Consider the following 23,528-nt stretch of genomic DNA (forward strand, 5'->3'; position numbering starts at 1 on the left):
AGGTAAATCCTTACAAAAAAACAGGTAAACTCTTACAAAAATCAGGTAAACCCTTACAAAAAAATCAGCTAAACCCTTACAAAAATCAGATAAACCCTTACAAAAATTAGGTAAACCCTTACAAAAAACAGGTAAACCCTTAAAAATCAGCTAACCATTACAAAAAAAAATCAGGTAAACCATTACGAAAAATCAGGTAAACCATCACGAAATCCGGTAAACCCTTTAAAAAAATCAGGTAAACTCTTACAAAAATCAGGTAAACCCTTACAAAAAACAGGTAAACCCTTAAAAATCAGCTAACCATTACAAAAAAAAATCAGGTAAACCATTACGAAAAATCAGGTAAACCATCACGAAATCCGGTAAACCCTTACAAAAAAATCAGGTAAACCCTTACAAAAATCAGGTAAATCCTTACGAAAATAAATTCTTCTGCCCTCACGTGAAATCGGGTCGTTTTCACCAGTCATTTGACTACGGAGAGAGCAGTGGGCCATCAAATAAAGTCCATCCCGACTATAAGTCCAATGGAACAAAATCAGGCCGTGGCCAGACGGCGGCCCAGAAGGTAAACAAAGATGTATAACCCGCCATCTGGCGGCAGAACCAGCAAACGATTGCTCACTCATGCAACCCGGATGTGAAGATTGAATTCCGCTGATGTTTACACAACCCGGATGCCGTAAAAAAAAGAACATAGCCAGGATGCTACATATACGCCACATAGCCAGGATGCTACATATACGCCACATAGCCAGGATGCTACATATGCGCCACATAGCCAGGATGCTACATACGCCACATAGCCAGGATGCTACATATGCGCCACATAGCCAGGATGCTAGATATACGCCACATAGCCAGGATGCTACATATACGCCACATAGCCAGGATGCTAGATATACGCCACATAGCCAGGATGCTACATATACGCCACATAGCCAGGATGCTACATATACGCCACATAGCCAGGATGCTACATATACGCCACATAGCCAGGATGCTACATATACGCCACATAGCTAAGATGCTGCATATACGCCACATAGCCAGGATGCTGCATATACGCCACATAGCCAGGATGCTACATATGCGCCACATAGCCAGGATGCTACATATACGCTACATAGGATGATACATATACGCCACATAGCCAGGATGCTACATATACGCCACATAGCTAGGATGCTACATATACGCCACATAGGATGCTACATATACGCCACATAGCCAGGATGCTACATATGCGCCACATAGCCAGGATGCTACATATGCGCCACATAGCCAGGATGCTACATATGCGCCACATAGCCAGGATGCTACATATACGCCACATAGCCAGGATGCTGCATATACGCCACATAGCTAGGATGCTACATATGCGCCACATAGCCAGGATGCTACATATATGCCACATAGCCAGGATGCTAGATATGCGCCACATAGCCAGGATGCTACATATACGCCACATAGCCAGGATGCTGCATATACGCCACATAGCCAGGATGCTAGATATGCGCCACATAGACAGGATGCTACATATACGCCACATAGCCAGGATGCTACATATACGCCACATAGCTAGGATGCTACATATACGCCACATAGCCAGGATGCTACATATACGCCACATAGCCAGGATGCCACAAACAGCACATAGCCATGCTACCACATACACCACATAGCCAGGTTACCACATACGCCACATAACCAGGACACTATACAGCCCACATTGCCCAGATACTGCATAGTGCCCACATAGCCAAGACACTGACTGCATAGCGCCAACATAGCTCATGATATAAGAACCCACATAACCCGGAACCTACATAGACCACATAACCCAGAACCCACATAGCCCACATAACCCAGAACCCACATAACCCGGAACCCACATAACCCAAAACCCACATAGCCCACATAACCCGGAACCCACATAACCTACAACCCACATAGCCCACATAACCCATAACCCACATAGCCCTCCTCTTTAATTTCCCACATTAAGAAATAAAAAAAAGTCTAACCCCAGTGTTGCCAACACCGACATTCATATTTACAATTTCATTCGTACCCCCACCCCCCAAAAAAATGTTACTAGTGTGTTGGCAGGACCTCCGTCACCAGCGGTCGTTTCCATGTATTGGAGCTGCCTCCCTTGTTTTCCGAGCGTGACCCCTTGTGCTTTCCATTTATTCGGACAAAGGAGTTACACGCGGAGGAGGAGATGGGGGGGGGGGGTAGGGTGGGTGGGTTGGGGGGTGGAGGGTGGAGAGAAAGGCCGGCAAAGCGATTCCAATTTCATGCCGACGATTTGATGATCAGCATTTGACCAAACCAGGTCGGAGTTAATAGTTAGATTTAATGGGGGTTTTCTGTTTGAACCTGAGACTCGGTCTCTCTCTCTCTCTCTCTCTCTCTCTCTCTCTCTCTCTCTCTCTCTCTCTCTCTCTCTCTCTCACACACACACAGGGGCTGGCTAGCTCAGTGGAGAGCGCTCTAGACTCGTGGACCTAGGGACCAGGGTTCGATCCCAGCAGCCTAATTGTGCTTGCGGGGGTTGAGCTTTGGCTCTTTGGTCCCGCCTCTCAACTGTCAATCAACTGGTCAATTACTGGGTGTGTGTGGGGGGGGGGGGGAGTTGGTAGTAACAGTTGATTGACAGTTGAGAGGCGGGCCGAAAGAGCAGAGCTCAACCCCCGCAAGCACAACTACGTGAATACAACTAGATGAACACACACACACTCACACACACACACACACACACACACACACACTCACACACACACACACACACACACACACACACACACACACACACACACACACACACACACGCGCGGTTTATTAACGGCTGTGGCGGGGCCTAGGAACTGCAGCTCTACCCCATCACAAAAACCGGGGGAGTCAGTTATGCGTAATTATTCACTAATAAAAACGAACCACAAATTCCGCACGTTTCCGTGTTTCACCACATCATCAAGGAAATACAGACAGATGACATAACAGTTTGGGATTATATACCCATTGAGGGAGCCGGTCGGCCGAGCGGACAGCACGCTGGACTTGTGATCCTGTGGTCCTGGGTTCGATCCCAGGCGCCGGCGAGAAACAATGGGCAGAGTTTCTTTCACCCTATGCCCCTGTTACCTAGCAGTAAAATAGGTACCTGGGTGTTAGTCAGCTGTCACGGGCTGCTTCCTGGGGGTAGGTCGAGGACCGGGCCGCGGGGACACTAAAAAGCCCCGAAATCATCTCAAGATAACCTCAAGATAACCAACTATATAATCGATTATCACACCTATCACAATCGTCTTGAGAATGGTCCAGGACGGACCGAAACGTCGTCGTCCCTTCACCTTCTAGTGTGTGGTCTGGTCAACATACTTCAGCCACGTTATTGTGACTCATCGCCTGCATACCCAACTACAACAGTCTTGACAAAGACCCATAAGCTACGATATCGATTAATGGAGGAGACATCAAAGCGAGATAATTAAGTCGATATTAACTGCTTCAAACGCAAGTTAGACAAATATAAAATAGTTTTTCAAGGATTTCCATAGGAGCATTTCAGTTTGTTCAATAGGTTCATTTCCTATTGTTTCAATAGGAGCATTTCAATATTATGGGGGCCCATTTTTTTAGTTTCACTTTATTCTTGTGTTCTTATTTCACTAGACTAGCAACAGCTGCAAAATAATAGTCTACAAGCGGACTATGAACTAATCGGTAGAATCACAAACATTGCTTCTTGCCGGGTCAGCGTTCGATCACCAAATGATCGAAATGATAACAGAACCGTTCTTTCAATTTGTCCTCATATCGTGGCTCTCTGACCTTCATATCCCTTCCAACCGCTATACAGTCATACTGGCTCAGGGCTTCCTCCTCACACTCACCCATCAGCAAACTCTTCCAATCATTAATGACTAAAGCAGAAACCGGTTCGAAATCACAGTTCCGAAAAGTGATAACTGCAGCGTCTTTGTCAGCAGACGGAGGGGAGGAGAACAGCAGCCAGGGAGAGGGGGGGGAGAGATGGATTACAGAAGGTAGGTGGAATGGGAGATAGAAGGGTGGAGGTGATGGTACGAGGAGATGGAGGCAGTGTTAGTGGGTACACAAGTAGAGGAACAGAAAAATGAAACAAGGACTCGAGACGATATAGGAACGAGTCGAGAAGATAATGAAGGAGACGAGGAGGAAGATATTATAAGAAGAGGAAGAGGTAAGATACAGTTGAAGATATAAGAGAATAAAGAAAGAAGGGGGGGGGGGGGGAAGGAGTGAAGAAATAATGAAGTTCAAAATACGAGAGAGAAAGAGAGAGAGAGAGAGAGAGGGGGGGGGGGAGAGAAGGAGAGAGAGAGAGAGAGAGAGAGAGAGGGGGGGGAAGGAGAGAGAGAGAGAGAGAGAGAGAGAGAGAGAGAGAGAGAGAGAGAGAGAGAGAGAGAGAGAGAGAGAGAGAGAGAGAGAGAGAGAGAGAGAGAGAGAGAGGGGGGGGGGAGGGAAGGAGAGAGAGAGAGAGAGAGAGAGAGAGAGAGAGAGAGAGAGAGAGAGAGAGAGAGAGAGAGAGAGAGAGAGAGAGAGAGAGAGAGAGAGAGAGAGAGAGAGAGAGGGGGGGGGGGAGGGAAGGAGAGAGAGAGAGAGAGAGGGGGGGGGGAGGGAAGGAGAGAGAGAGAGAGAGAGAGAGAGAGAGAGAGAGAGAGAGAGAGAGAGAGAGAGAGAGAGAGAGAGAGAGAGAGAGAGAGACAGACAGACAGACAGACAGACAGACAGACAGACAGACAGACAGACAGACAGACAGACAGACAGACAGACAGACAGACAGACAGACAGACAGAGACTGTGATGAAGCAACAGAGGGGCCCCGAGGCCTCGTTACAACTCCAGAATATGTAAATCTTTCTGAAGAACGAGAACAACAAACTCCAATTCCCAATATTTCCCATTTTCAAATCCTGCAAATAATGAAAATACCAGCTGGCACTCTGACTGATGGCAGCAAGTCTGAAAGACTACGCGCCACACCACTTCTCCACGACCTCACCTCTTATTATACTCCTACATAGCCATGTGAAAATGCACCCGACTTGCAGAGGAAAAAAAAAACGACGCAAAACCTAAATTGCAACCTAAATTGAAGTTGAAGCTACACCGAGACTCGACCAAACAGAGACTAAGAGTGTAAACAGGCGATGAGTCACAATAACGTGGCTAAATTATGTTGACCACACCACTCAGTAGAAGGTGAAGGGACGACGACGACGTTTCGGTCCGTCCTGGACCATTCTCAAGTCTAAGAGTGTAACTTAAAAGCACCGCAACCTGGCTGAGGACACGGTAAAAGTGGATATCTTAGAATGAATGACAGAATCCAGGAGAGATGATATCCCAACCTTTCACTGCTATTCACTGTTCACCTTTTTGTCAATTGTTCACCGCTGCGTACCTAAGGTCGTGCAGCGCCCCCCATGACCTGGCGCTAATTTATAAACCCATATTTAATGCAGTCCAGGAAAAATGGAATGTAAACTGGCAGTTCTCTCCCAGTTTACACTCCACCCATTGCGCCAGCTAACCAATGAAACTACAGGACCAGATTATCATTCACTGTACCAGCCAGCCAATGAGAATGCAGGACCAGATTATCATTCACTGTACCAGCCAGCCAATGAGAATGCAGGACAGACTACTCTGTCCTTCCGAAGGAGGAAGGATCCATCCTCTTATCACACCCACCTGGGCTGTATGCTGTTGACTCTCCATATTACTCTTCACTTTCCCTCTGCCGCTGAAGATGCCGAGCTGTATTTAGCAAAACACACACATCAGGCCCACTAAAAAGAGGAAATATGACGATATTTGGAGTTTCAATTATCTAGCTCTCAAGTGAAGAACATCATAAGGCAAATAGGCGAAATTCGCACCAGAATCATTGATATTATATATATATATATATATGAATGAAAACTCACACCCCAGAAGTGACTCGAACCCATACTCCCAGAAGCAACGCAACTGGTAACTACAGGGCGCCTTAATCCGCTTGACCATCACGGCCGTCAAAAGGAAGTGATAGCCGAGGCTATTTGAGCCACTTCCCCGACGGCAACTCGGATGGTAATCTTGGGCATAGCATTTCACCAAATCACCTCATTCTTTGGGGCACACGTGAGGAACACAAATGCGAACAAGCCTGAATGGTCCCCAGGACTATATGCGAATGAAAACTCACACCCCAGAAGTGACTCGAACCCATACTCCCAGAAGCAACGCAACTGGTAACTACAGGGCGCCTTAATCCGCTTGACCATCACGGCCGTCAAAAGGAAGTGATAGCCGAGGCTATTTGAGCCACTTCCCCGACGGCAACTCGGATGGTAATCTTGGGCATAGCATTTCACCAAATCACCTCATTCTTTGGGGCACACGTGAGGAACACAAATGCGAACAAGCCTGAATGGTCCCCAGGACTATATGCGAATGAAAACTCACACCCCAGAAGTGACTCGAACCCATACTCCCAGAAGCAACGCAACTGGTAACTACAGGGCGCCTTAATCCGCTTGACCATCACGGCCGTCAAAAGGAAGTGATAGCCGAGGCTATTTGAGCCACTTCCCCGACGGCAACTCGGATGGTAATCTTGGGCATAGCATTTCACCAAATCACCTCATTCTTTGGGGCACACGTGAGGAACACAAATGCGAACAAGCCTGAATGGTCCCCAGGACTATATGCGAATGAAAACTCACACCCCAGAAGTGACTCGAACCCATACTCCCAGAAGCAACGCAACTGGTAACTACAGGGTGTGCCCCAAAGAATGAGGTGATTTGGTGAAATGCTATGCCCAAGATTACCATCCGAGTTGCCGTCGGGGAAGTGGCTCAAATAGCCTCGGCTATCACTTCCTTTTGACGGCCGTGATGGTCAAGCGGATTAAGGCGCCCTGTAGTTACCAGTTGCGTTGCTTCTGGGAGTATGGGTTCGAGTCACTTCTGGGGTGTGAGTTTTCATTCGCATATAGTCCTGGGGACCATTCAGGCTTGTTCGCATTTGTGTTCCTCACGTGTGCCCCAAAGAATGAGGTGATTTGGTGAAATGCTATGCCCAAGATTACCATCCGAGTTGCCGTCGGGGAAGTGGCTCAAATAGCCTCGGCTATCACTTCCTTTTGACGGCCGTGATGGTCAAGCGGATTAAGGCGCCCTGTAGTTACCAGTTGCGTTGCTTCTGGGAGTATGGGTTCGAGTCACTTCTGGGGTGTGAGTTTTCATTCGCATATAGTCCTGGGGACCATTCAGGCTTGTTCGCATTTGTGTTCCTCACGTGTGCCCCAAAGAATGAGGTGATTTGGTGAAATGCTATGCCCAAGATTACCATCCGAGTTGCCGTCGGGGAAGTGGCTCAAATAGCCTCGGCTATCACTTCCTTTTGACGGCCGTGATGGTCAAGCGGATTAAGGCGCCCTGTAGTTACCAGTTGCGTTGCTTCTGGGAGTATGGGTTCGAGTCACTTCTGGGGTGTGAGTTTTCATTCGCATATAGTCCTGGGGACCATTCAGGCTTGTTCGCATTTGTGTTCCTCACGTGTGCCCCAAAGAATGAGGTGATTTGGTGAAATGCTATGCCCAAGATTACCATCCGAGTTGCCGTCGGGGAAGTGGCTCAAATAGCCTCGGCTATCACTTCCTTTTGACGGCCGTGATGGTCAAGCGGATTAAGGCGCCCTGTAGTTACCAGTTGCGTTGCTTCTGGGAGTATGGGTTCGAGTCACTTCTGGGGTGTGAGTTTTCATTCGCATATAGTCCTGGGGACCATTCAGGCTTGTTCGCATTTGTGTTCCTCACGTGTGCCCCAAAGAATGAGGTGATTTGGTGAAATGCTATGCCCAAGATTACCATCCGAGTTGCCGTCGGGGAAGTGGCTCAAATAGCCTCGGCTATCACTTCCTTTTGACGGCCGTGATGGTCAAGCGGATTAAGGCGCCCTGTAGTTACCAGTTGCGTTGCTTCTGGGAGTATGGGTTCGAGTCACTTCTGGGGTGTGAGTTTTCATTCGCATATAGTCCTGGGGACCATTCAGGCTTGTTCGCATTTGTGTTCCTCACGTGTGCCCCAAAGAATGAGGTGATTTGGTAAAATGCTATGCCCAAGATTACTATCCGAGTTGCCGTCGGGGAAGTGGCTCAAATAGCCTCGGCTATCATTTCCTTTTGACGGCCGTGATGGTCAAGCGGATTAAGGCGCCCTGTAGTTACCAGTTGCGTTGCTTCTGGGAGTATGGGTTCGAGTCACTTCTGGGGTGTGAGTTTTCATTCGCATATAGTCCTGGGGACCATTCAGGCTTGTTCGCATTTGTGTTCCTCACGTGTGCCCCAAAGAATGAGGTGATTTGGTAAAATGCTATGCCCAAGATTACTATCCGAGTTGCCGTCGGGGAAGTGGCTCAAATAGCCTCGGCTATCATTTCCTTTTGACGGCCGTGATGGTCAAGCGGATTAAGGCGCCCTGTAGTTACCAGTTGCGTTGCTTCTGGGAGTATGGGTTCGAGTCACTTCTGGGGTGTGAGTTTTCATTCGCATATAGTCCTGGGGACCATTCAGGCTTGTTCGCATATATATATATATATATATATATATATATATATATATATATATATATATATATATATATACATACATACATACATATGTATATATACACGTACATACATACGCATACACTGAGCTAGCTCCATGCACAAAGTGGCCGCTATATAAACAAGTCGTCATGAAGGCAGCGCCACAACTAATTGCTGAAGTAGGTCACGTTTGTAACTAATTGGAAAATCAGAGCAATGTGCCCGGCCAGCCGACGTGATCGAAACACGCACTGCTGCGTCTGATACACACACACACACACACACACACACACACACACACACACACACACACACACACACACACACACACACACACACACATACTGGAGGTGGCGACTAGAAACTTCTTAACCCAGCATGTCAGTGAACCCACAAGGATGAGAGGAAACGACGAACCAGCGAGACTCGACCTGGTTTTCACCCTGAACGACTCTGACATAAGAGAAATCAGTTTTGAGGACCCAGTAGGAATGAGCGACCACAGTGTATTAGTGTTTGAGTACCTGATTGAAGAAGGGTTATTGAACTCGAGAAGGGATACCGAAACCAAAAGGTTAGCATACCGAAAGGGAAACTATGAGGAGATAAGAAAATGCCTAGCAGATATAGCATGGGAAACAGAGCTCAGGGAAAAGACGGCCCAAGATATGATGGAATACATCACGCAAAAATGCAAGGATGCAGCAAACAAGTTTGTCCCAGTCCAAAAGGAAAACAGTGAAATGAAGATGAGAAACCCATGGTTTAATCAGAGATGTAGGCTAGCTAAGCAGCAAAGTAAAAGGGCATGGAGAAACTATAGGAATAACAGGACACTGGAGAGCAGAGAAAGATACCAGAATGCCAGGAATGAATATGTTAGGATGAGAAGAGAGGCAGAAAGACAATACGAAAATGACATCGCAAGCAAGGCAAAGACTCAGCCTAAATTGCTGCATAGCCACATCAGGAGAAAAACAACAGTAAAGGAACAGGTTATGAAATTAAGGTTAGGGGCAGAAGGATTCAATACAAACGACAAGGAAGTGTGTGAGGAACTGAATAAGAAATTCCAGGAGGTCTTCACCTTAGAGCAAGGAGAAATCCCAGAGATAAGAGAGGGAATAGCTAACCAGGAACCACTGGAAGAGTTTGAGATTACCAGCGGGGAAGTAAGGAAGTGTTTACTAGAATTGGATGTGACAAAGGCTATAGGTCCAGATGGAATCTCCCCTTGGATACTAAAGGAAGGAGCAGAAGAACTGTGCCTCCCGCTCTCCATGGTGTATAACAAATCACTGGCGACAGGGGAACTGCCAGAAATTTGGAAAGCAGCTAACGTAGTCCCGATATACAAGAAAGGGGATAGACAGGAGGCACTGAATTACAGACCAGTGTCCCTAACCTGCATACCATGCAAGTTGATGGAGAAGATTGTGCGAAGAAAGCTAGTGGAACATCTGGAGCGAAAGAACTTTGTAACACAGCATCAACATGGATTCAGGGATGGCAGGTCCTGCCTCACAGGGTTACTTGAATTCTACGACCAGGCAACAAAAATAAGGCAAGAAAGAGAAGGGTGGGCAGACTGCATATTTTTGGATTGTCAGAAAGCCTTTGACACAGTGCCACACAAGAGGCTAGTGAAAAAACTGGAGATGCAGGCTGGAGTGAAAGGGAAGGTACTCCGTTGGATACAGGAATACCTAAGTAACAGGAGACAACGAGTCAGTGTGAGGGGTGAGGTCTCAGATTGGCGAGACGTTACGAGTGGAGTACCGCAGGGGTCAGTCCTTGGACCTATACTGTTTCTGATATATGTAAATGATCTTCCAGAGGGTATAGAATCGTTTCTCTCAATGTTTGCCGATGATGCAAAAATTATGAGGAGGATTGAAACTGAGGACGATAGTAGGAGGCTACAAGATGACCTAGACAGACTGAGTGAATGGTCCAACAAATGGCTGTTGAAGTTCAACCCGAGTAAATGCAAAGTAATGAAACTAGGTGGTGGAAATAGGAGGCCAAACACAGGATACAGAATAGGAGATGAAGTACTTAATGTAACGAACAGAGAGAAAGATCTAGGAGTTGATATCACACCAAACCTGTCTCCTGAAGCCCACATAAAAAGAATAACGTCTGCGGCATATGCGAGGCTGGCTAACATCAGAACAGCGTTCAGGAATCTGTGTAAGGAATCATTCAGAATCTTGTACACCACATATGTAAGACCAATCCTGGAGTATGCGGCCCCAGCATGGAGCCCGTACCTTGTCAAGCACAAGACGAAGCTGGAAAAAGTCCAAAGGTATGCCACTAGACTAGTCTCAGAACTAAGAGGCATGAGTTACAAGGAAAGGCTGCGGGAAATGCACCTTACGACACTGGAAGACAGAAGAGTAAGGGGAGACATGATCACAACCTACAAAATCCTCAGAGGAATCGACCGGGTAAACAAGGATAAACTATTCAACACTGGTGGGACGCGAACAAGGGGACACAGGTGGAAACTGAGTACTCACATGAGCCACAGAGACGTTAGAAGGAACTTTTTCAGTGTCAGAGTAGTTAACGGATGGAATGCATTAGGCAGTGATGTGGTGGAGGCTGACTCCATACACAGTTTTAAATGTAGATATGATAGAGCCCAGTAGGCTCAGGAATCTGTACACCAGTTGATTGACAGTTGAGAGGCGGGACCAAAGAGCCAAAGCTCAACCCCCGCAAGCACAAATAGGTGAGTACACACACACACACACACACACACACACACACACACACACACACACACACACACACACACACACACACACACACACACACACACACACAAACACACACACACATACATTAGGAAGTGATGTGGTGGAGGCTGACTCCATACACAGTTTCAAGTGTAGATATGATAGAGCCCAGTAGGCTCAGGAATCTGTACACCAGTTGATTGACGGTTGAGAGGCGGGACCAAAGAGCCAGAGCCTCAACCGCGGCAAACACAACTAGGTGAGTACACACAAACTGGAGCATGTTGGAGAGGTGACAGGGAGACTTCTGATGAAAAATGTTCTGACAGAAAGATGAGGGCGGTAATCAGAGGCAAGACTGGAGGAGAGATACTGAACCACAGGGTTCAGTTCTTGCACCAGTAACGATGCATACTGGTAGTCGCATCGTCTACATCAATGATCTACCAATAGAGAATTATATGAACATGTTTGCGGATGATGCTAAGATACTGGGGAAGATAGGAGACGCAGACGACTGTAATGCCCTTCAAATTGATCTAGATAAAATAAGTGCTTGGAGCGACATGTGGCAAATGGAATTAAATGTGAATAATTGTCATGTTATGGAATGTGGAATCGGGGAAAACTGACCACACACAACTTACAAATTATGTGGAAAGGAATTACAGAACTCAAATAAAGAACGAGACCTGGGGGTGGTTTTGAATAGAAAGCTGTCGTCAGAGGAACCTGGCTTATCCAGGATCTAATATGTGGCTTACATAAGCCACAATTAAAAACATTGTGAGAGGAGCGTATGCGTCGCTTTCCAACTTCAGATTTGCTTTTAATTACATGGATGGTAAAATACTAAAGAAACTGTTCATGACTTTTGTGAGACCAAGACTGGAAAATGCAGCAGTTGTGTGGTGAACATATCTCAAGAAACACACAAATAAACTGGAAAAGGTGCAAAGTTATGCTACAAAATGGCTTCCGGAACTGAAAAACAAGAGTTATGAGGAGAGACTAGAGGCGTTAAACATGCCAAAACTAGAAGATAGAAGAAAAAGAGGCTATATGATCACCACTAACAAAATAATAACAGAAGTCAACCAAATTGAATATGGAATCCTGGAACCAGCAACTTCAAGAACAAGAAAACACAGATTCAAGCACGGAAACAAAAGTGGCGAAAAAATATTTGAAATTTTACTTTTGCAAAGTGTGTAGACGGTTGGAACAAACTAAAGTGAGAAGGTGGTGGAGGCCAAATCCGTCAGTAGTTTCAAACGTTATACGCCAAAGAGTACTGGGAAGACGGGACACTACGAGCATAGCTCTCATCCTGTAACTACACTTAGGTAATTACACACACACGAGACCCTGAACCATGCCAGTAAGAGGCGGACTGCGTTAGGCGGGAAATCAGACACGAATACGCTACATCTGATAAATCCTGTCCACAGTATAGCAGCCTATGCCAGCAACTCACCCTGGAAACACAAACTGAAACTTGTCTCTATTTTCAACTTGTAATAAAGTTGTTACATCTTGGCTTAACGTGTTTATGACGTATTAGAACGTTGTTACAACTTGCTATATTGGTTGTTATAACTGGTTGGGAAGTGCTAAAACGTAGTTCGAACGTTGTACCAACGTCGTAGTTTCGGTGTGTGTTTGGCGGGCAGAAATCAGAACAACGACGGACAATTAACATTCCAATCCGTCTCTATGACATGGATCTACGAACGGAAACAACTTCTAAACATGAATCCTCTCCGTGTTGTGGTTTCCACCGTTGGTGTTTTACCACTTGGCCAGACTCTAGCGACACGACCGGTATTCAAGAGACAAAACACAATCGGACTACCTTAGCCGATATCCAACCGGCGCTCATTCGGCGGACCCCGAGTTTGATTCCTGGGCTGGTCGAGACATTTGGGGACGTTTCCTTACATCTGGTGTGTTTATTCACCTAGCAGTCAATTGCTACCTGGGAGTTAGGCAACTGTTGTGGGTAGCATTCTTGGAAGACAGTCGGTCATAGGGGTGGAGAGAGAGGGACCTCGATATGGCGAATCAAGCTTCCTGTTCCTGGCAATGGGAACCAAATACTAATCAATCCGTTTGAACCTCGAAAAAAAAGTCACCAGGCGCCTCGACGTCACCAGGTCCAGGCTCCACCTAGACGTGACCAGGTCCAGGCTCCACCTAGACGTGACCAGGTCCAGGCTCCACCTAGACGTGACCAGGTCCAGGCTCCACCTAGACGTGACCAGGTCCAGGCTCCACCTAGACGTGACCAGGTCCAGGCTCCACCTAGACGTGACCAGGTCCAGGCTCCACCTAGACGTGACCAGGTCCAGGCTCCACCTAGACGTGACCAGGTCCAGGCTCCACCTAGACGTGACCAAGTCCAGGCTCCACCTAGACGTGACCAGGTCCAGGCTCCACCTAGACGTGACCAGGTCCAGGCTCCACCTAGACGTGACCAGGTCCAGGCTCCACCTAGACGTGACCAGGTCCAGGCTCCACCTAGACGTGACCAGGTCCAGGCTCCACCTAGACGTGACCAGGTCCAGGCTCCACCTAGACGTGACCAGGTCCAGGCTCCACCTAGACGTGACCAGGTCCAGGCTCCACCTAGACGTGACCAGGTCCAGGCTCCACCTAGACGTGACCAGGTCCAGGCTCCACCTAGACGTGACCAAGTCCAGGCTCCACCTAGACGTGACCAGGTCCAGGCTCCACCTAGACGTGACCAGGTCCAGGCTCCACCTAGACGTGACCAGGTCCAGGCTCCACCTAGACGTGACCAGGTCCAGGCTCCACCTAGACGTGACCAGGTCCAGGCTCCACCTAGACGTGACCAGGTCCAGGCTCCACCTAGACGTGACCAGGTCCAGGCTCCACCTAGACGTGACCAGGTCCAGGCTCCACCTAGACGTGACCAGGTCCAGGCTCCACCTAGACGTGACCAGGTCCAGGCTCCACCTAGACGTGACCAGGTCCAGGCTCCACCTAGACGTGACCAGGTCCAGGCTCCACCTAGACGTGACCAGGTCCAGGCTCCACCTAGACGTGACCAGGTCCAGGCTCCACTGTAACAGGGACAGGGTAAGTGTCTGTACTTTGTCTACTACCCAGCCCTCAGTTAACTAATCTCAAAGACCCCAGAGCTCTACTATTAGCCTTCAGTCTACTTCTTATGACCTTAGACGGTTGATCGCCTTAGATCCCACAAACACGCTGTACTGGGCCCCTAACAAACTCGAGGATCTTCTCAGCTGCCACCACCTGAATCCGCTTACTTGATTAGTCCCCGAATTGACAGTGAAACAGGAAACCGTCAATTATATAAAATTCTCCAAAGATAGATCCCCAATTAATTAAAAAGGGAGGAATGAATTTACGTTAAATGCTGAAATAAATCGAAAAGAAAGGGATATATCCGATATTAAATATACTAGGCTTGCTTGCAATATGTATACCGACTCAGCCCAATAAACCCGACTCGTGGATTACTCGGCAAAGACAATCATATATTCTGATGAGGTGAACTCCAAACAGAAAACTTAAATCACAAGTTTATTAAATCAAGATTAATCAATTGAATATATACAGAAAACACTCCCTATCTTCAACACTCCCTAAACTGCATATATTCCTACTGAAATATTTCCTAAGAGGCAATGAATGATTCGACTGTACTAAACTCCTTAAGCATGTTACCCAGAAGCCTTAAGCATATTCTAGAACCCAGCCTGTTGTTCGTCCGGCTTCCTGGGGTCGTTGTTCGTCCGGCTTCCTGGGGTTGATGTTCGTGTCCCAGCTGCCCACTCCACACTAAACTCCCGCCAAACACACACCGAAACTACGACGTTGATACAACGTTTGAACAAGTTTTAACACCTAACCCGTTATAACAATCAATATAGGAAGTTGTAACAACGTTCTAATACGTCATGTTAAGACAAGATGTAACAACTTTATTACAAGTTGTAACAAGCGGAAAATAGAGACAGTTAGAGTTTGTGTTTCCAGGGCTTAGCCTGCTCTCTCAAGCCGCGACTGAAGCCAGCTAGAATTACTCCGCCTGCCTCTCTGACTGCTAGGATTAATTGAACAAACTAATCTTATTTCCTGGCCTCCCAGATGGTTGAATTCTTATTGAAACTGATGGTAATTCTATAGGCATCTTGGACCAGGCTATTTCTAATTACAGTATTGAATAGTGACCCGAATTTATAATTTATGATTTAACAATACGGAAGGTTTTTATCACCCTCAGGCCGCGTGACCTTGACCCAGAGTGAGTCATAGCTGGTGTTTACGGACTCGTCGCCCTTGTCAGGGTGACGAGTGGCAGTTCCAGCGCCATCTACGAGTCCGCACCCGAACTGCCCCGGGATTCGTACGTAATGTGGACAATGCCATCTGGTGGTGGCTATCTAGTACCTGTAAATGGCTAAAGATTCCTGCCTTGGTCAGCCAGAGGGTGACCAGAGGGGTCGTTGTGAGTGACCTCTGGTGAGGTGACGCCTCAGGACCAGCACCACCTAGTGTGTGCTACAGAGCACACTGTCAACTCCTCAGTGAGTTAGAGGTATTTCCTAGTTCGCCAGTACCGGCTAGGTCATTGATGACGTTTTTGTGTCCACAGAAGTGACGTCTGGAGGGCAGCGGTACTGGAGCAGGTCATCTTGGGCCGTCCAGAGTCTCCCTACAGGGTCCTGGAAACGACCAAGTCAGCCGCCGCCGATGAAGCAGTGTGGTAGCTGCAATATAGTGCTTTAGTGTTGAAAAGATCGGCGTACCTTTGGGTCTGGCTTAGGGGAGAGACTGAGGACAGGGAGGTGACTGTTGAGTAGTGCTGCTGCTGGTCGCTAGTGACTGCTGCCAGGGGATCGCTACCCCTGTATTGTGACCCCGCTCAGCGTGTGGCTGAGGTACTCTGCCAGCGTGTGGCTGAGGTACTGTGCCAGCGTGTGGCTGAGGTACTCTGCCAGCGTGTGGCTGAGGTACTCTGCCAGCGTGTGGCTGAGGTACTCTGCCAGCGTGTGGCTGAGGTACTCTGCCAGCGTGTGGCTGAGGTACTCTGCCAGCGTGTGGCTGAGGTACTCTGCCAGCGTGTGGCTGAGGTACTCTGCCAGCGTGTGGCTGAGGTACTCTGCCAGCGTGTGGCTGAGGTACTCTGCCAGCGTGTGGCTGAGGTACTCTGCCAGCGTGTGGCTGAGGTACTCTGCCAGCGTGAGGCTGAGGTACTCTGCCAGCGTGCGGCTGAGGTACTCTGCCAGCGTGCGGCTGAGGTACTCTGCCAGCGTGCGGCTGAGGTACTCTGCCAGCGTGCGGCTGAGGTACTCTGCCAGCGTGCGGCTGAGGTACTCTGCCAGCGTGCGGCTGAGGTACTCTGCCAGCGTGCGGCTGAGGTACTCTGCCAGCGTGCGGCTGAGGTACTCTGCCAGCGTGCGGCTGAGGTACTCTGCCAGCGTGCGGCTGAGGTACTCTGCCAGCGTGCGGCTGAGGTACTCTGCCAGCGTGCGGCTGAGGTACTCTGCCAGCGTGCGGCTGAGGTACTCTGCCAGCGTGCGGCTGAGGTACTCTGCCAGCGTGCGGCTGAGGTACTCTGCCAGCGTGCGGCTGAGGTACTCTGCCAGCGTGCGGCTGAGGTACTCTGCCAGCGTGCGGCTGAGGTACTCTGCCAGCGTGCGGCTGAGGTACTCTGCCAGCGTGCGGCTGAGGTACTCTGCCAGCGTGCGGCTGAGGTACTCTGCCAGCGTGCGGCTGAGGTACTCTGCCAGCGTGCGGCTGAGGTACTCTGCCAGCGTGCGGCTGAGGTACTCTGCCAGCGTGCGGCTGAGGTACTCTGCCAGCGTGCGGCTGAGGTACTCTGCCAGCGTGCGGCTGAGGTACTCTGCCAGCGTGCGGCTGAGGTACTCTGCCAGCGTGCGGCTGAGGTACTCTGCCAGCGTGCGGCTGAGGTACTCTGCCAGCGTGCGGCTGAGGTACTCTGCCAGCGTGCGGCTGAGGTACTCTGCCAGCGTGCGGCTGAGGTACTCTGCCAGCGTGCGGCTGAGGTACTCTGCCAGCGTGCGGCTGAGGTACTCTGCCAGCGTGCGGCTGAGGTACTCTGCCAGCGTGCGGCTGAGGTACTCTGCCAGCGTGCGGCTGAGGTACTCTGCCAGCGTGCGGCTGAGGTACTCTGCCAGCGTGCGGCTGAGGTACTCTGCCAGCGTGCGGCTGAGGTACTCTGCCAGCGTGCGGCTGAGGTACTCTGCCAGCGTGCGGCTGAGGTACTCTGCCAGCGTCCGGCTGAGGTACTCTGCCAGCGTGCGGCTGAGGTACTCTGCCAGCGTGCGGCTGAGGTACTCTGCCAGCGTGCGGCTGAGGTACTCTGCCAGCGTGCGGCTGAGGTACTCTGCCAGCGTGCGGCTGAGGTACTCTGCCAGCGTGTGGCTGAGGTACTCTGCCAGCCAGTAGCTGGAGAGTGGTCGTGGGGGTACAGGCACCTCATGACACTGTCAGTGGGCTGGCCCACGTACAGGCACCTCGTGACACTGACAGTGGGCTGGCCCACGGACAGGTGAACTACCCGGTGTTCTTTCCAGTAAGGCTGGAGACACTACTGGACAGTGAAGAAATACTGGGGATTGATCAACTCTGCACGGGAACACGTTTGATATCCTTGAGGTTATCTTGAGATGATTTCGGGGCTTTTTAGTGTCCCCGCGGCGCGGTCCTCGACCAGGACCCCACCCCCAGGAAACAGCCCGTGACAACTGACTAACTCCCAGGTACCTATTTTACTGCTAGGTAACAGGGGCATAGGGTGAAAAACTCTGCCCATTGTCTCTCGCCGGCGCCTGGGATCGAACCCAGGATCACAGGATCACAAGTCCAGCGTGCTGTCCGCTCGGCCGACCGGCTCCACACCTCGACGTCGTTAGGTCCAGGGTCCTTCCTGAGCGAAAGTTTTGTACATAGGTGTAGTAATAGCCTATCTGTTCTTTATATATTATTTATGGTGACGGTGTACATATATATACTTAACGGTGGTGGAAAGATATTTAATACATTGACGAAAGGAACAGTGTTGTTCATCCCTTCCTTTTTGTATGCACTACATAGCCACTTTCTTGAAAGCGTACTACTGACTTGGGGTCGGATACTATCATTTTGGGTCTACCATCAAAGAACCCGGTTACGATCCATGGTGGCCGTAAGAGCTGGCCTGACGAACTAGTCTCTCTGTCTAATTGGCATCACTGTCTCTTTAATAGCAAACGAGCCTTGATCTTTCCTCTACATGCATGTTAACCTAATTCCTTAAACCAGAATTGGTTCTTACTGCAATTACTGTATTTATAGTTATTCATCACTGTTGAATTAATACAGAGGAAACAGCCATTTTGTCTTCTAATCTCGCTAATCCCTTAATCTCTAGAGAGATGACCTTTCCGCTCCTAACTAGGTCAGACAACCCTCTCACTCCAAGCTTGTGTAAAACCATATGATCTGAGACCTATAACTTCTAAAACAAGCTTGGCTTATTACACCACCTCGACGTCGTCAGGTCCAGGCTCCACACCTCGACGTCGTCAGGTCCAGGCTCCACACCTCGACGTCACCAGGTCCAGACTCTCTGACAAATGATACACGCGCGTGTGTGTGTGTGTGTGTGTGTTGTATGTTTGTGTGTGTGAGAGAGACGCAGCATCATACCGGGAAACCCAACTCCACTTCCCTGACCGCACGCCAAACTCGGAGACTTTGATCCCGTCAGCGGAACGTATTCAGATGCAACTCCAGCAAGGTCCGACTGCCGACTTGATATGAAGGCTGCCCTCATCAAACGGACGAGCTCCTGTCGGAAGTGGCGGACCAACCGGGCTGTAATGGATATGTGGGCCTTGCGGGCCACTCCAAGCAACAGCCTTTTAAACCAAGTTATCACAAGACAAGCCCAGGTCGGGCTGGCCAGGCTTGGAAGGGGGGGGGAGGGGAAAGAATAACTCTCGACATCGAGTCCAGGTAAATTAGAGGTAAAAGAAACCTCTACTTCCAGATGAACATTGTAACTATAGCTATCCCGCAATCTCCTCCACCTAGCTAAAGATATCCACACCAAGCCGCTCATGCCCGTAAAAAAAGAACAAAAAATGTTCTTCCATTATAAATCAGCACTGGACCAGAACCTGGCCAGTTTGCCACAAAATATTTTATACGACAATGGCTTCAGGTAAAGGTGAGGTACGCACAAGGAAAATGAAATATAGGCCATGATGGATTGTTCACAGTTAGTGTGGGGGGGAGGTTTAATCTGTAGGCCTAAGTTTGTCAAGGTTGGGGGGTAATCTGCAGGTACCCTAACGAGGCCTAAGTTGGCGAAGTTAGGGTACCTGTACCCCCCAAGTTTGATATGGTTGGTGTACCTGAAGAATAAAGTTAGCCACACTGAGGTATGGGGTACATGTAGGCCTATGATAATCACGTCGGTGTGACTATAAACAAATAAACTTTAAACATTAATTTGAATAATGTGCGTATGTACTCGCCTATCTGTGCCTGCTTGGTCGAGCTATTAGCTCTTGGACTTTCTCATTGTCGGAGGCCTGATGTGCAGACTCCCAGACTTTTGTTCTCTATCATATTTACATATGTCTTCGTGATTTACACATTTACTTAACTTCCTCTCTCAATCACATGCACTTAAACATACACACACACACACACACACACATGTCGGCAGGCAGTGCGTGCTCGTGCGCTTGCACGCTCTCACACACACACACACACACACACACACACACACACACACACACACACACACACACACACACACACACACACGGTACGTAGTTAGTAGTTAACACACACGGTTAGTAGTCACAGTTGATTGATTGACAATTCAGAGGCGGGCCTAAAGAGCAGAGCTCAACCCCCGCTAGAACAACTAGGTGAATACACGCACGAACATGCGTATGCACGCACGCGCGCGCGCACACACACAGGATGGGGTCTGGTGGTTGAGCGGACAACGCTCAGGATTCGTAGTCCTAGAGACCGAGGACCGATCCCCTGGGTACCTGGGGATCGATTATAGGTACCTGGGAGTTAGACATCTGCTACGGGTGGCTTCCTGTGTATTCACCTAGTTGTATTCACCTAGTTGCGTTTGCGGGGGTTGAGCTGTGCTCTTCCGGCCCGCCTCTCAACTGTCAATCAACTGTTTACTAACTACTTTCTTTTTTTCACACCACACACACACCCCACAGGAAGCAGCCCGTGACAGCTGACTAACTCCCAGGTACCAATTTACTGCTAGGTAACAGGGGCATTCAGGGTAAAAGAAACGTTGCCCATTTGTTTCTGCCTGGTGCGGGAATCCAACCCGCGCCACAGAATTACGAGACCTGCGCACTATCCACCAGGCTACCAGGTGTGTGTGTGTGTGTGTATACTCACCTAGTAGTACTTCCGGGGGTTGAGCTCTGGTTCTTTGGTCCCGCCTCTCAACTGCAAATCAACTGATGTACAGATTCCTGAGCCTACTGGGCTCTGTCGCATCTACATTTGAAACTGTGTATGGAGTCTGCCTCCACCACATCACTTCCTAGTGCAATCCATTTTCTAACTACTCTGACACTGAAAAAGTTCTTTCTAACGTCTCTGTGGTTCATTTGGGTACTCAGTTTCTAATTGTGTCCCCTTGTGCGTGTCTCATCCGTGTTAAATAATCCATCCTTGTCTACCCTGTCAATTCTCCTGAGAATCTTGTATGTAGTGATCATGTCTCCTCGAGCTCTTCTGTCTTCCAGCGACGTGAGGTGCAGTTCACATAGTCTGTCCTCATAACTGTGTGTGTGTGTGTGTGTGTATTTGTGTGTGAAAAATCAGTTAATTGACAGTTGAGAGGCGGGCCCAAAGAGCCAGATCTCGACCTCCCCCTCATCCCAAACACAACTTGGTGAATACAACCAGGTGAATACAGAGTTACTGTGGGAGCTGAGAGGAGGGAGGGAGCTCTCAGAGTGGCAAGAAGTCATTAATGGAGTCCCACAGGGTTCAATCCTCTGGTTTATCCTGCTTCTCGCATATGTAAATGATCTTAGAAGACGTAATGGACTCAATTCCTCCCAATGTTTGCTGAAGACGCAAAAATTATGAGAATGATTTAGACAGGAAGATAACAGCTGGCTACAAGATGACCTAGATAATAATAATAATAATAATAATTTTTATTTAGGTAAAGGTACATACATAAAGAGATTTTACAATGTTTGTTGGCTTTATAGATAGAGCTAGTACATACAATGCCTAAAGCCACTATTACGCAAAGCGTTTCGGGCAGATGAAGATGAATAAAGAATGGTCCAACAAATGGCTACTAGAGTTTAACTCAAGTATAAGCAAACTGAGCTTATGGAAGAGTAGGTGAGACACAAAGTACTAAATGGGAGATGAAATCCTTCAAGAAACGGACAAATGATCTGAAGGGGTTGATATGGCACCGAACCTGTCTCCTGGAGCCCACATCAAAAGGATATCATCAGCGGCACATGCGAGGTTGGTTAACATAACAGCTGCCGTGTATACCACACACGTCAGCCCAATCCTGGAGTATGCAGCTTCACCCTCGAAAACATGTTTCGTCAAGCCTAAGACGAGTCCCAGAATTGCGAGGTTATGAGTTATGAGGAAAGACCGCACGAACTGAACCTCACGTCGATGGAAGACAGATGAGTTAGGGCAGAAAGGGGAGGGAATTATGAGGGGGAAAGCACCAAGCCAATCCGACTATACAGCACGTGGAAGGGGTCAGGATAACGATTTGGGATGGGACGGGAGGATGGAAAGGCGCCCAACCACTTGGACAGTCGAGGATTGAACACCGACCTGCATGAAGCGAAACCGTCGCTTTGCCGTTCAGCCCAAGCGGTTGGGCGACGAGTTAGGGGAGACATAATTACCACACACAAAATTCTCAGGGACATTGTACATTGTTACACACACCTGTTGCAGCCCGCAACAGGTGTGTAACTCCCAGGTACCTATTTACTACTTGGCAAACAGAAGCATTAGATGCAAGATACGCTGCGGAGGGAAGGAAGGAATTATCAAGGGAAAGCGCCAAGCCATTACGACTATATAGCACTGGGAAGGGGTGAGGATATGGATTTGGGATGGGACGGGAGGGAAGGAATGGTGCCCCAATCACTTGGACGGTCGGGGATTGAACGCCGACCTGCATGAAGCGAAACCGTCGCTCTACCGTCCAGTCCAAGTGGTTGGGTCGCTGCGGAGGGAGCGTTTCTGTCCCGGCTGGGGGACTGGACCACGAGGAAAATGATTGTTACATATTAAGCCACCCAAGAGGCGGCACGGGCATGAATAGCCCGTAAGTCCCCGAAGTAGCTGTTATTGTTGCTTAAGATTCAGCTACTGGGAACTAAGAGTTCCAAGTAGCACGGGCTATAGCGAGCCCATGATGGACCCAGGAGCGGGGCTGAAACTGGCCGCGGTAGCCTGTGCGTTGTGTTTTAAACCATCAAACACAAGGTAACCACCAAGAACAGAACACTACGAGCCAATAATAATCCAGCATAAGGGAGGGCAGGAAGAGGCAGGGAAAGGGGAGAGAGGGAGTGTTCTAAACTCATCAATATCAAGCCCTACTCACAGACCCATTAAGGGGTGGCCATTCTCTTCAGCTCCTAATGGTTATCCCTTGTAATTAAAACGCAGGTGATATGCTTTTCTCTCTAACCCCCCGCCCCCTTACATTAATATCCGCCGGCATTAGGCGGCGACACGAGCATTATTATTACTAAGCAAGTAGCCTCTACAAGGCAGGGGATTACCCTGGCATCAAATATGAATGTATGGATTTAAATGAGTATCAGATACACGAGCCCGGGATTACCCGGGCACCGTTGCGCTGAGCTAGGCTTTACCGGGGGATTACTCCAGTAATTAAGTTTCCTCCGGAGGGCCCCCCCCCCCCAGTAAACGACCGGCGCGGGGGGAGAGGGGGGGATAGCCCCCTCGTCAGAGGGGTATCTCCCTCAGTCACCCCGAAAGAGGCGCGGTGGGCACGTTCCTAATTTCCGCCTCTTAAACTTGTACTTCAGCCAGTTTAGCCAGCACCTGTAAGGTAATTGAG

The 23,528-nt window shown here is 48.9% G+C and overlaps 1 protein-coding gene across 1 annotated transcript; it reads left to right on the forward strand.

Annotated features, from left to right (window-relative positions):
* The first annotated feature begins 11,787 nt into the window (after positions 1-11,787).
* LOC123747765 (uncharacterized) lies at positions 11,788-14,472 on the forward strand. Its single transcript, XM_045729977.2, has 2 exons — positions 11,788-11,967; positions 13,519-14,472. Exons 1-2 carry the CDS (start codon positions 11,788-11,790, stop codon positions 14,470-14,472), a joined length of 1,134 nt encoding a protein of 377 aa, XP_045585933.2.
* The last annotated feature ends 9,056 nt before the right edge of the window (positions 14,473-23,528 follow it).

Source organism: Procambarus clarkii, chromosome 43 (genome assembly GCF_040958095.1).
Source record: "Procambarus clarkii isolate CNS0578487 chromosome 43, FALCON_Pclarkii_2.0, whole genome shotgun sequence".
Classification (NCBI taxonomy): domain Eukaryota; kingdom Metazoa; phylum Arthropoda; class Malacostraca; order Decapoda; family Cambaridae; genus Procambarus; species Procambarus clarkii.

Bases quoted from the DNA above. Each gene is read 5' to 3' on its own strand.
- LOC123747765 (XM_045729977.2), top strand. From the start codon at position 11,788: ATGCATACTGGTAGTCGCATCGTCTACATCAATGATCTACCAATAGAG. The intron at 11,968-13,518 runs GTGAATAATTGT...AAAAGTCACCAG, and splicing joins TGTGGCAAATGGAATTAAAT to GCGCCTCGACGTCACCAGGT.